The sequence below is a fragment of the Salvelinus fontinalis genome, chromosome 1, assembly GCF_029448725.1.
Source record: "Salvelinus fontinalis isolate EN_2023a chromosome 1, ASM2944872v1, whole genome shotgun sequence".
Taxonomy (NCBI): Eukaryota; Metazoa; Chordata; class Actinopteri; order Salmoniformes; family Salmonidae; genus Salvelinus; species Salvelinus fontinalis.
In genome coordinates this window covers 46,945,434-46,959,184 of record NC_074665.1, presented here as the reverse complement: position 1 = coordinate 46,959,184, position 13,751 = coordinate 46,945,434, and the positions used below count along the sequence as shown (strand labels likewise).

General features: G+C 46.6%; 1 protein-coding gene across 1 annotated transcript; it reads right to left on the bottom strand.

Moving 5' to 3' along the window:
- Positions 1-1,253: 1,253 nt before the first annotated feature.
- On the bottom strand, positions 1,254-8,726 carry metrn (meteorin, glial cell differentiation regulator). The gene is made up of 4 exons (XM_055923955.1): positions 8,379-8,726; positions 6,665-7,101; positions 4,924-4,983; positions 1,254-4,107 (listed from the first exon to the last, which is right to left on the bottom strand). The coding sequence occupies exons 1-4, from the start codon at positions 8,477-8,479 to the stop codon at positions 3,794-3,796; spliced, it is 912 nt and encodes a 303-aa protein (XP_055779930.1). The 5' UTR covers positions 8,480-8,726; the 3' UTR covers positions 1,254-3,793.
- Between the last annotated feature and the right edge of the window lie 5,025 nt (positions 8,727-13,751).

Below are 13,751 nucleotides of genomic sequence, written 5' to 3'. Positions count from 1 at the left end.
GCCCTCTCCATGTCATTCACTGCTGCCTCAACCTGCTCAACCTGCTTGCTTTTTTGGCCACTTTTTCAGAAGTTCGGGAATATCTATATTTGCTCTGTGCTATGCCGTAGACTCTGACTGAGTGACAGGTGTTTTGCTGAGTGGTGTCATTAACATCGAACAGGTGCTGTAGGGGTGGAGGAGGGGTACAGGGATGTGAGCAGTCCACTGAGTTGTGATATCTCGACCAATCACAGCAAGCAACGGGTCACTCCAGGGGCTACTTGCAATACCTGCTACTGCCTAGAACAGTATATTGTATTGTTTATTTTTGTGTATTGTTTATTTTTGTCATAGAAATTTGTCAGTAAAAAAATTATAATAATTGACCTGCAAAGTGCAAGTGATGTGTGGTTATGGAAACTCATATCAGACATAAATTGTAAAAAATAATTTACCATCAAAAGGTTCGGGGCTTGATCAAAAACGTCGGAAGTCCAGGCTTAATGACACCACTACTTCAGAAGTACCTAGAATTCATATAGGCTATATCTCAATCGATTAGAACAAAAATTATTTTCCGGTGCTCCTAAATTTTATGTTGTGCTCCAAAGTTGGGCACACCAGTGCTACCAATGAAAATTTTTCATTTAGAGTTCTGGAAATCAGTAATAATACTCAGAGTGTGAAAGTGTATATGTGCTCAGTCTTGTTTTCTGTTGGTTGAGAGGGAGTGTATAGCCCTTTAAACCTGTCAAACTGCCATGAGGACACAGTCAGCGACTGTGTGGCACCTCTGCTCCTCCGTCCCGCTCCGAACACCGCTCCCTTATTGAGAATTTATTGCTTCCTGAATCCTGAAAATGGGAGTCGGAGCACAACACAATTCCAACCGTCCTTTTCCTCCCTCCCTCCCTGCCGCCCCCGGTGTCTGTTTGCACTCCTCTAAATCTCTCGCTCTATCTAGCTTTATTTCAAGCCATTCGTCTTGGGCCCCCTAAGGACACATATAGTGACTTAACATTGTTGTAAAAGTCTCAGACCCTTATCCCAAATATATCTAAGTGACAACTAGTGGTTGTGGGTTTAAATCCATGTAATGAAATATAAGGACATGTTGTTCAACCATGGTCATCTGTAGCGTGACTTGTTTGAAGATGTGTGCATGAGAGATAACAACTATATAACGACACAACTATGTAACTTTACTCTATAGTTGGTGGAAGAGGCAACCATGCAGAGATTCTTTAAAAAAAATCCATAACATTCACATGTGCTTTTCAGACTTTTTATATCACAGACCACATTCAAACACTTTCCTCCATAAGTTGCTTTTTGTTTCTAGAATTTCTTATATACATAATAACATTCACATTGGTATTAACACAACATTACACTCACATAGAAACAATTGACAATATCAGCAAACATGGCAGCTTTCGCTTTTTTTGTACATACCGCTCTAGCACATCACCTTCATTTGGTGTTAACTGCTCCCTTCATCGATTTAGTACACATAAGACAACATAACTTGACTAGCCATCATGGCCATGGATATTAATGTTTTGTTCCTTTTGTATGATAGTCTAGAGTCTTACTGCTATCCCCAAAGCTGTTTGAACGAGTATCACGCAAAGACATTTAATATTGCTGTAAGAGTTAATTATTGATATTTGGACTAAATTGTATTTTTTTTTTTTTTATTTCACCCCCCTTTTTTTGATCTTGGGATAGAACCAGGGTCTGTAGTGGCGCCTCTAGCGCTATGATGCAGTCTCTTAGACTGCTGCGCCACTCGGGAGGCCGGACTAAATCGTTTTTGAGGTTTCCGCGGCTCAACATGGCTATCAACATTTCGGACGTATGCTTGTGAAAGTTAGGTAGCTACTGGGTGCAACTGCTTCTGCCAACTTTGAGACATATCCCAATGGACATTCACTGAGGGGAATATTGTTGTTGTCAGCAGTTGCAGTCCCACAAACTTGAAACATTTCTAGCCAAACTCCCATAGTCCGCCACAATGGTTACGGTTCCAATGGAATTTCTGACATTAATTTTTCACATCGTGAATTTGACAGTAACGTTTTGATAGCTGTGTAATTCTCTCCCGGACAAGGTGAGGTTTTATCAATGTATTTGCCTCAATTTACTCTCAAAAATGTGCTATGCAAATTATTGATAAATGTTAGATTTGCGCAGTTATCAAAATGTCACACCAGGGTAAGCCTACACGAAACACAGACCCTATATGAAGTAGTTCTAAAATCCCAGATGGAAAAAAATTATGGTGAAAAAACGATTGGAACCATTTCCGGGTTGTATGACTCATACTGTGGTACTCAATTAACACAATTATTTAACTTTGAACAACGACATAAATCTGGGCCAGGAGACCTTATAGCATCTCATTATCTGTTTTGGTAGAATTTTGCAGCTTGTTTTTTGCAGACAGCTTTTCTCTTAGGCTTACAGTTAGAAAATAGGTATGAATAGCTATGAAATGGCTGTAATGGGCAACACTGTTGTAATGTAATTATGGTAAACTCGAAATAAGGGGTTTTCAAATATTAAAATCAATGTTTCCCAGACAGCATATTAAAAGGTAACAAAAGTTTTCAACCAAACTGAGATATCACAATGAAGTCTTGAAGTAAACAGTATTATTGTATTATAAAAATCTGCAGAAAATATTTAAACAGGGTTCAAAAGGGCAGAATTGCCCTGTGTGTACTTCGAAAAAATAATAATCTCAGAGTTGGCTATTGTCGTGAAAGTACGTTCATCACTAGTTTGCAGAGTTTATCGTGCTTTGAACCTGCTGCGCTAGCCTTAGCCTAGCGCTAACACGCGCTAGCCCAAGCCTAGCATTAATATGTGCTAGCCTAGCGTTAACATGTGCTAACCTAGCGTTAACATGTGCTAACCCTAGCGTAGCACTATCATGCGCTAGCAATATCTGTACATTTATTATGTTCTGATCACTTCTCTTCTACGCTACATATAGTCAGGTTTTCATTTGGTTTTCATTGCTTGCAGCATCAGACTTTCCAGATCATTCCCTTTCTCTTATTAGTGCAAATTAAGATTCTTTTTTTTTTTAATCCTTGAAAAAAGAAAGACCCACCCTAATCTCCAATAAATAATTGCAACACTGAGAATAGTCCCCCACTGTTTCTTTCAACTATAAAATTGTGAGAAAATCTTGGACATAATAGATTTCCCCCAGTTTTCCGAAACAAAACATTGAAGGAAAATGAGTGGCCATTTTGAAGAGCACCATAGAAAAACAGCCTTGTACTTGAACACCGGGATAACAATATGTGACTTCCAAACAGATGGTAACTTCACCACAGAATTTCCCACATATTTTCCTGAGTTTAAAAGACAAATTCACACTCAATAGCTCTGAATCCATTCCTGACAAATTTCTGCTTGTTGTTACGGCAAGCTCTTATGAGAATTCGGAATAAGCATTTTTGGAAAATGTGTCCTGTGCCGAATGCTTTAATCTCATCTCGTCCACAGTGTCCTTCATATCTTAACAGGACTGCATATTGCACTGGGAATGGTGCTACAAATGTCCATGCCCAACTCCTCAGTCTTTGGGGGAAGACTGCATCCAACGGGACCTTCATGGCAGGGTCGGCCCATAGCTGCACCATCGGATAGGCTCCCATCTTCCTCACCTTTCACTCTGAGGTTAGGCAAACCAAATGACAGGCGGGGGGGGGGGGGAGGCTGATCGAGTTAGGGCTTGCCTCACAGGACAGCCTCATTCAGGGGAGTAGTCAGGTGGGATTTGGGGTGGCTCGGGTCAGTCTACAGCCATTTCACAGGGTAGCTGCTGGGCCAACTTGGCCTGAGCGTAGGCCTGGAGGAAGTCCTTGTAGCGGGGGGCGCAGCCCAACCATGCCTCGCCGAAGTGGACACGGCCGGTGAAGAGGAAGCTGCCTACCCCGGGCCGGACGCCGCACTGCAGCAGGGTCCTGATCTCGCCCGTGCGGGTCAAACGGCCGGTGCCGGTAAACAGGGTGTATTTCTGGCGGAATACTCGGGTGGCGCTGACTTTGATTACAGCCGCCCGTAGCTCACTGTCCTCGTCCACTGCCTTGATGTTACCACGCACCACTGTGGGTAGAAGAGACAAACTGGTTAGGCAAAAGCTCTATTGACCCAATTTGTTTGTAGCAGTTGTTAAAAATACGACAATCATAGTTAAACTAAATGTGGACTAAGATGGTGGATGGTTACCATCTGTTGAATGGATGTAATTTTCTTCAATACTTGTTGTTCCCATTCTAAAAACACAATATTGGTAATCACTGGGAAAATATCTGCCACGCTTTAGCTGCCAAAAAACAGCTGAAGTACTAAACAAGTAACTAGAATCCTAACCCACCAGAGGCTAACATTAGAGTCAGTGAAATTGGTATGGAGAGCTGCCTGGGACAGTTCTGTAATCCCCCTGACTTTATGTTGCCAAGGGGCTGCCACTAAGCCTGATTACGGCTCAATTAGAGCCATGCGGATTAGTCCACTGCACTGTCTAGGGTGGGGGGAGATTATTCCACTACAGTGCCTTGAGGAGTGGGGGTTTAGGGGAACTAGAGAGGCTAAAGTAATGCTGTTTCACCTTTGACCTCTGCATAAATTAAGTAGTTCAGAGAGGGGAGTATTTGGATTTACACCAACCTCAGACCTGTGTTACCCCTACTTTCAGCTAATTCAACACAACCGATTTGTAGTTCCTCAATCCTGACACAAAATCATTATCTTTTTTCTCTGCAACTGAATGGCTTATCTTGCCATTTTGTATTGAATCCACATGAAATGGAGGACGAAATTCAGTAAGACACCAAACTGTTCCTGGTCTGGCGTGTTGTTTTATTGTTATACGGCAGCCCAGGACAACAAAACAGGAGGTTGTAAAAGAGGAGAACTCACCAAAGTCACTGGTGCAGACGGCCATAAGGAGCTCTGTGTTGTTACAGGGTCTGCAGGCACCTGGGAAGAGAGTGGGGGGGAGAAGGGGAAGAAAGAAAGAGAGGGTCAATTGGAGAACTCCACTAATCAAACAAACACTAATTACATCCTCATTCAAATGTGTTTACTCCCTCGTGATATTGTAAACCACAAAATACCTCAAAAGAAGAAACAAGTTTGAATATTTAAAAGCTTTATATTAAAAACGCCTTGAGCTCTAACCTATCCTGTTGCACACTTGAAAGGAGACTTAAAGGAGGGTGGAGACGAGCTTATAACAAAGATCAAATGCTCTGGAGGCGTGACGCGAATAGAACAAATCACAGTGTAAGGACACACACACGGACCAACTGCAGTGTTCTTTCAGACAGTTGCTACTTTTACGGTTTGGAGAGGAAGGCCAGTGAAACTCCAATGGCCCCAGACATTTTTAAAGCCAAATGAAATGAAACAGCCCACCTACCTCCCCCCCCCCCCCTAGACCCTGCTAGGGTGTCTGCACCCACACCTCATCAAAGCCAACCAGACAAGGGCAACAGAGGAGGGTGTAAAACTTCAAAAGATTGAAATGGGCCGAGCTCCATTTCTACACTTTTTCAGAAGGCACTTACTTCTTTTCTAGGATTTGTGACGGGCTTCCATCACAGCTGTTTATCACTTTAAAAGAGGAAACTAAAATACAGCAAATCCTCCCTCCGTTTCACACAAGGACCCAGTCCACAGATGGCCACAGAAAAGGAACGCAGAGCGAAACAAAAACACCAAACTGTGGCTGCATTGAATTGACTGCACTGAAAAAAATAAAACACCCTGGCATTTTTTTAAAGTTCTTCTGGCCTTGTGAGTTCCAAGAAGTTCACCACTACCCCTCCTAGCTGCCCCCTCCACACATTCCCCTTCTTAGTGAAAAAGTCTGATAAATGAGATTCCTTCCTTCTCCCTGGCCATAGAGCAAACCTCCCCCCATGCCCAGCCAGTGTGTGTGTACGTGTGTGAAGACTCTTGAGCGGAGAGGGGGTGTATTCTTAGAGCCAAGCCTCCCTACAGAGGGGCAGCTCAACAAATGAGGGTAGCATCTCAGCTGAGGCAGAGGGCCTCCCTGTCGCCAAGGCAACGGCAGTAATCCCAGAACACTCTTGCGAAGGCTCCAATGAAAGGAGCTCCGGGCTCTGGAGAGAAGGCCCCACATACTGGGCTTTTGTCCCACTAACCCTCCTCCCTCTCTTTCTTTCTCTGCCTCTCTCCACTCCCTTTCAAATCTGAACCAGGCGACAGGGTCTGTAGGCCTATGTGTCCAGGGAAACTAGAGGACACTTCCCCCACTCTACTCTGCCTGGACACAGAGAAAACTGAAAATTAACCCCCCAAAAAGGTCTGTTTGTGCTTAAGAGTGAGGAAACATATGTAGGGGGGTTGCCAGAATACAGTTTAATATGATTCAGAGACCCATGCTAAAATAATTACTGGAAGCATGTGGGTGAGAAGAGAATTTAGTTATAGAATCTGAGCTAAAACAAATTCTAAAAGTTGTTTGTTAGGCCTATCAACCCTCAGAGAGCATATTCAAAACAAATCTAACACTGTCTTTTCCTTGCTTTGTGTTGAGAGAAATATTTAATGTGTATCTATTTCCGCCCAAATGTGACCCTTCCAGAACCCAGACTGATCTAGCATGGCTGCCTCCCTCCTCGTTCCAACTCACCTTCATTACTGATGATGGGGTTCGAGTCGAGTGACAGGCGTGCCGTCCAATCACCCCGCAGCTCATAGCGGAACGATGCAATGCGGCGGCTGATGTCCTGGTGAGGCGTGGCCTGGAGGAAGAGGGCTACCTTCTCGCCGGGCAAGCGGCTGAAGCAGCGCACCCGGGGTGGGGGAGACGTCTCCAGACGGTCCCCTACCAGGAGCTCCAGGACCCCGTCTCTCTCCAAGTAGAGCTGGGCCCCGTGGAAGTGCTCCGAGGGCTTGACGCAGGCCGTGATCAGGCCTGAGCTGCTGCCCCCAGGCCCCACCGCCGCTGAAGTCAACCTGGGGGACAGGGTGAGGCGAAGCGCCCCCTTAGGATAGAGCCAGTCCAGAGCACCCTCCGAGCAGTGGAGGGAGATCTGCTCCACACTGCCTGGCTGCTGGGACAGACCACTGTGGGATGGAAAGAGGGAGAGAGAGAAAAGGGAGACCAAGTTACATAATTGGACTTCATCGCCTATAACCTCCAAGCTAGACAGACTCGTCCTCAGAAGTTGTCCTCTTGGCTAAAATTGGAGTCACCAGCGTGTCACTTTCTAGGATGTGGTGCAATTTTTTATAAACCAATGATGTATATAAACCCTTGATGACTAATAGGGGGCGCTGTATTTAGTCCACCACATAGCCATCTTGGTACTCTTCATTGTAAAAATAAATAAATCTGGAAGCTATATAAATGCATTTATTGATGTCTACGTTTGTTTTTGACACGTTTTTTATATTACAGATGCTGTAATGCACACTTTTAAATTATATTATACGAGCTAAACATAAAATTAAATTAAATTAATTTCTAATTTTAGTGATGTTACTGTCCCTACTGGCCACTAAAAAAAATTGTCCTTGAAACTTTTAACTGAAATAGTGTAGAATTCCATTCATTCCTATGGAGGACTGCTTCAACTGGGGAGTGCCAATATCGCCGACAGGTGGCTTCAAAGCCTCGTCAATGTCCAATTCTATCATCAACAATCCAGGGTTTATATTGCACTGAACATTGCAGGATGTGTGGTTTGGGTATAGGCTTTAGATGTGGGCAACTTTGAGAGGGACTGAGGGAAAGCTTGAAAAATAATAAATAAACAAATCATTCTGGCTAAAATGGATGAGAATAGATGAACCTTTTCAGCTGGAGATTTTCATTGCAGTGCATTTCACTCATTTCAAGTGCATCCTTTGAAAACGATTAAAACATGCTTTCAAAATACACATTGAACTGAGGTAGCCATTTGCATTCAAAAAGAAGAAGCGCTACCTATTGGTCACCAAATGCGCCCGTCAGTGCCATTTAAAAATGTGACTGACTTGCATAGTGTAGGTCATTTCATCTGCAAAACATGGCCTAGAATTTGGTTTTATAAAATTAATATTAAATCATCCTTTTCCAAAAAGCGACAAGTAATTTCCCCTGTGCACACATAAAACCGTTATAATAACGGCATAACCCTCTCCTCTCTCTAGCTCACTCTGCAAGACTGCAACCCAAGGCGCAATACTTTGTTGCAAGACACTGGAAACATTTAATTGCGCCCAAAACCTTTATCGACTTGTTTCAACTAAAGTAGAACCTGAACAAAACATAATTTGCACCTAGCTATATAAAAAAAATGTGAATGGTTCTCCATAAAACAAATTCAACTTGAATAAACCGTTATAAAAGTCATACTTGCCTCCCTCGCCAGCTGCATTGGTCTTCGGAATAACTGGACACCGCGCTATCAAAAATGGGTAGTAGCAGGATCCAAACTTTGTAAATCCAAGAAATAGCCATTTCCTTCGGTTACGACTTTGATCAAAAAAAGTTAATGTTCCAAAGATGCCGTCCCTTCAACCTTTACGCATGGGAATCTCCACTATTCCTATCTACGCGAATTGTATTTTGCTGTTCTCGACAACCTCCATAGCGTGGTAGCCTCCTTTTCTTGACGAAAAGATAAGATACTTTCAGTTAGACTTTTAAACGGACTGTCCCTACTTTTACTCTGCCTCCCTGATAGTAGTGCGTAAAGAGAAGAGTCGTCTGAAGTTTTTGCCCGTGAGCACAAGTTGGTCGACCAATCAGAGTTGGAGAGGAGAAACTTTAAACCACTCATACGATAGAAGGGGAGGGGGTGTGAGCTATTGCCCGTAACATAAGAAGAATGATCTATCAGTATGCAAGAACAAGCCTTGTTGGTAATAGATAGGCGGCAATTTACCATTGTGTCAAACAAGCATGTACAAAGACGAAGAAAAAATGAGTTGCATGGGCACAAATATTAACCTACTTTGTTGAAGTGTGAAGGCACTGTCCTCATATTTCCTATCTCATATTATGAGCAAACACAGGGTTAAAGTGAAATTCTTAACTTGAAAGTTCTTGACAATAGGCCTACATGTATTGGAGCCCTTCCTCCTCAAAAGTAGAAAAAAAAACTAGTTCAGTGGAAAATATGAATGATTCCACCATGTACAAGAAGGCGTTTAGATAATAATGACCACTATGAAATATAATAGCGTTTCTCTGAGCTTTGCTGCTTGAACCCCTAAAAAGTGCAGGTTAGAAGCACAAGCAAGGCGGACAGAAAATTCTACCTTGAGACAGAACAGCATGAACAGAGAGTATTTATTTATTGTGCTAATGCTAGCCAAGAAAAGCTCTAACTCCTTGATTGGCCTCATCAGTTACTCAATGCTTACTGGTGAGGCGCACTGGGCACAAACTGGTTAAATCAACGTTCTTACAACGGAATTTGTCAGCGTATTGTGACGTGGAATCTATGTGGAAAAAATATTGGGTTCGTAAAATGTCATCAAAACTGTTGTTTTGAGGGTGAAATTTCAACCAGAGGATTATGTGTCACATCTACTCATGCCACGCCCTCTAGTGCTCATCCTGTGTCTCCTTGACCTGACGCCACTCCCCCAGTGCTCTGTCCCTCTCCCTCTCTCTGTGTGTGTGTGTGTGTGTGATTGTGTGGGCAGGGACAGGTGTGCTGGAGTCAGAGCAGATCCCCACCAGCTGCGACCTGTTCCATAATCAAACCTCTACACATACTCAGTCCTGCCTCTTCCACGCTGCTAGATCGTAATCTCTTCTCAGTCAGCCCATGTTTCTAGCCGTTTGTTCCTGTTTTCCCTTGCCTGATGCTGTTTTCCTCTCCGCTACAGTTCTGCCCGCTCTAACTCTGGTCCCTGTCTCCAGCCTCCGCACCTGGTTTCTGGCATCCCGCCCGAGCTTCCCCTGGCCTGCACTCAATCTTACCCCCGTGTTTCAATAAGTACTTTGGTTACCTCATCCCAGTCTCCTCGTCTGAGTCTGCTCTTGGGTTCATCTGTTTCACTCCGCGTGACAGTACGATCTGGCCAAAGACATGAACCCAGCAGACTCAGATCCTCTCCACCAGACCCTGGCCGGCCAAGGCGCCCTGCTCGAGCAACATGACCAAGCCCTGAAACCCTTCTGGAGCACATCAAGGAGTTTTCACGGAGCCTGTCTGACCGACAGGGCTGAACCTTCGCCCAGAGCTCACAACCAGCCCCTAGTTCGCCTCCTCTGTTCCGTGAGCCGTTTGTTCCGGCCCCCGAGCGTTACGACAGCGACCTCGGAGCTTGCAGAGCCTTTTTGTTACACTGTTTGCTGGTATACGAGCAACAGCCCTACGCTTATGCTAGCGAATGGGCCAAGATTTCCTTCCTGATTGGCTGCCTCGGTGGAGCAGCGCTTTCTTGGGCCACAGCTGTGTGAGAGAAAAAGTCTTGTCTGCTCCTCCTACTCCAGCTTCACGGAAGAGATGAGGAGAGTCTTCGACCACCCTGTCTGCGGTAAGGATGCCGCCAAGCGACTCCTGTCCCTCCGTCAAAGCTCCCATAGTGTCGCTGAGATGGCGATCGAGTTTCGCACCCTCGCCGCTGAGAGCGGCTGGAATGAGGAGGCCCTTCAGTGAGCATTCCAGAACGCTCTCACCGAGACCATCAAGGATGAGTTGGTGTCCAGGGATGAGCCTGATGGACTCGAGGAGCTCATCTCTCTTGCCATCCGCATCGACAACCGTCTCGGTGCGCATCGGAGAGAAAGGGCAGAACCCGAACCCACACAGCTCGACCGGGCCCGTCTCTCTCCTGAGGAGAGGCAGTGGCGAGTCAGCACTAGGAGCTGCCTATACTGTGGCCAGGTTGGTCACTTTGTCTCCACTTGTTCACTGCAGCCAGCTAAAGGGGGTGGCTCAGTAGTTGTGGGGGATATACTGTTGAGTCAAAGCGCCGGTCCATCTTCCCCCAGACCCTTTCTAGATGGCACTCTTGTATGGCAAAGCCAGGCTTTTTTTCTACCTGCCCTCATTGACTCGGGTGCCGACGAGAGGTGTTGTTACCCAGTTGGGTCTGGACACTGTTCCCCTTGATTCACCCCTCGATGCCAATGTTCTCAATGGACTGCTCCTCGCCCGTGTCAGTGAGAGAACCGTGCTGGTCATCCTGCATCTCTCTGGGAATCACCAGGAAAGGAACAGTCTCCGCATAATCGACTGCCCTCGCTCTCCCCTGGTTCTTGGCCATCCTTGGTTATATCTGTACAGCCCGCAGCTCGACTGGACCGCCGGAAGGGTAACCACTTGGAGTACGTTTTGTCACTCTAATTGACTACATTCTGCCCTTCCCCCTGCCTTGTCTGTGCCTCAGTCCATTCCAGAACCCCCCCGGACCTGTCATCAGTTCCTCCAGAGTATCACGATGTAGCTCCTGTGTTCAGCAAGCACCACACCTTGTCTCTTCCGCCTCATCGGCTGCACGACTGCGCTTTTAAAAAATTATTATTATTATTTTTTACATTTTATCCCCTTTTCTCCCCAATTTTTCGTGGTATCCAATCGCTAGTAATTACTATCTTGTCTCATCGCTACAACTCCCGTACGGGCTCGGGAGAGACGAAGGTCGAAAGCCATGCGTCCTCCGAAGCACAACCCAACCAAGCCGCTCTGCTTCTTAACACAGCGCGCCTCCAACCCGGAAGCCAGCCGCACCAATGTGTCGGAGGAAACACCGTGCACCCGCCCCCCTCGGTTAGCGCGCACTGCGCCCGGCCCGCCACAGGAGTCGCTGGAGCACGATGAGACAAGGATATCCCTACCGGCCAAACCCTCCCTAACCCGGACGACGCTAAGCCAATTGTGCGTCGCCCCACGGACCTCCCGGTCGCAGCCGGTTGCGACAGAGCCTGGGCGCGAACCCAGAGACTCTGGTGGCGCAGTTAGCGCTGCGATGCAGTGCCCTAGACCACTGCCCCACCCGGGAGGCCCACGACTGCGCTTTTGACCTCCAGACTGAAACTCCTCTCCCCTGTAGCTGGTTGCATAACCTTTCTCGCCCCGAGCAAGATGCTATGGAGGGGTACATCCAGGATTCCCTGGCTGCTGGACATGTCAGATCTTCTTCCTCTCCGGTAGGGGCTGGTTTTTTCTTTGTCAAGAAAAAAGATGGGTCTCTGAGGTCGTGCACAGACTTCCGTGGGCTGAATAGTATCACTGTTAGGAACAAGTATCCCTTGCCACTCATCAGTTCTGCTTTTGCACTCCTCCATGGTGCCACGGTGTTCACTAAACTCGACCTCCGGAATGCCTACCCCCTTGTCCGCATCAGAGAGGGGGACGAGTGGAAAACGGCGTTCAACACACCACTTTGGTCATGCCGTTTGGTCTCACTAACGCTCCTGCTGTTTTTCAGAGCCTGGTTAATGACGTTCTGAGGGATGTGATTGGACGCTTCGTTTTTGTCGATGTTGATGACATAATTTTTTTTTTGAAGGACCCTGAGGCTGACCAGCAACACGTTTGCCAAGTTCTCCAACGGCTGATGGAGAATAAGCTTATTGTTAAGGCTGAGGAATGTGAGTTTCATTCTACATCTATGTCCTTCCTGGGTTACATAATTGCACCAGGACAGTTACGGATGGACCCTGCCAAGGTCAGGGCAGTCACAGAGTGGCCTGTGCCCTCGAATCTGAAGCAGCTGCAGCATTTCCTGGGATTTGCTCATTTTTACAGACATTTCCTCCTTAACTACAGCTGTTTGGCAGCCTCTCTCACCACTCTCACCTCCACCCCCACTCCGTTCCACTGGACCCTGATGCAGAGGCAGCGTACTGGGAACTCAAGCGCCGATTCACTTCTGCTCCGATCCTCACCCAGCTAGACCCAGAACTCCAGTTCGTCGTCGAGGTGGACGCCTCCAACCCCGGGGTACACAAAAACCTGTCCTACATCCAGACTGCCAAACGTCTGAACTCCCAGCAGGCCAGGTGGGCATTGTTCTTTAGAAGATTCAACTTCATACTCACTTATCGCCCCGGATCTAAGAATACCAAGCGTGACGCCCTCTCCCGTCAGTTCACCGCAGAGACCACAGGTTCCGAGCAAGAGACCATTATGCCGTCCACCTGCATCATTGCCTCTGTCTCCTGGGAGTTCGAGTCCCGTATTCGCCAGGCTCAGCAGAACCAGCCTGACCCAGGTAATGGTCCTAGAAAGGCTCTGTTTGTTCCAGATTCAGTTCGCTCTGAAGTTCTTCAATGGGCCCATTCTACTCACCTCACCTGTCACCCTGGCATGAACCGGCCTGTCGCCTTCCTGCGTCAACGCTTTTGATGGCCCACCATGGAGAGAGACGTCCGGGAGTTCATCTCAGCCTGTTCGGTCTGTGCCCGGAACAAAACCTCTACCAAACCCACTTCCGGTCTGCTTCGCTCTCTTCCCATACCCAGTCGCCCCTGGTCACACATAGCTCTGGACTTCGTCACTGGCCTTCCCCCATCTAACGGTAACCTAGTCATCCTCACCATTATCGACAGATTTTCCAAAGTGGCTCACTTCATTCCCCTCTCCAATCTTCCATTCTCCAGGGAGACTGCAGACCTGCTGGTATCCCATGTGTATCGGCTGCATGGCATTCCCAATGACATCGTTTCTGACAGAGGACCTCCAGTTTACATCCCAGGTATGGAGATACTTCTGTCCAGCACTTGGTATTAATGGTAGTCTAACTAGCTAGCCATTTCACATCGGTTACAC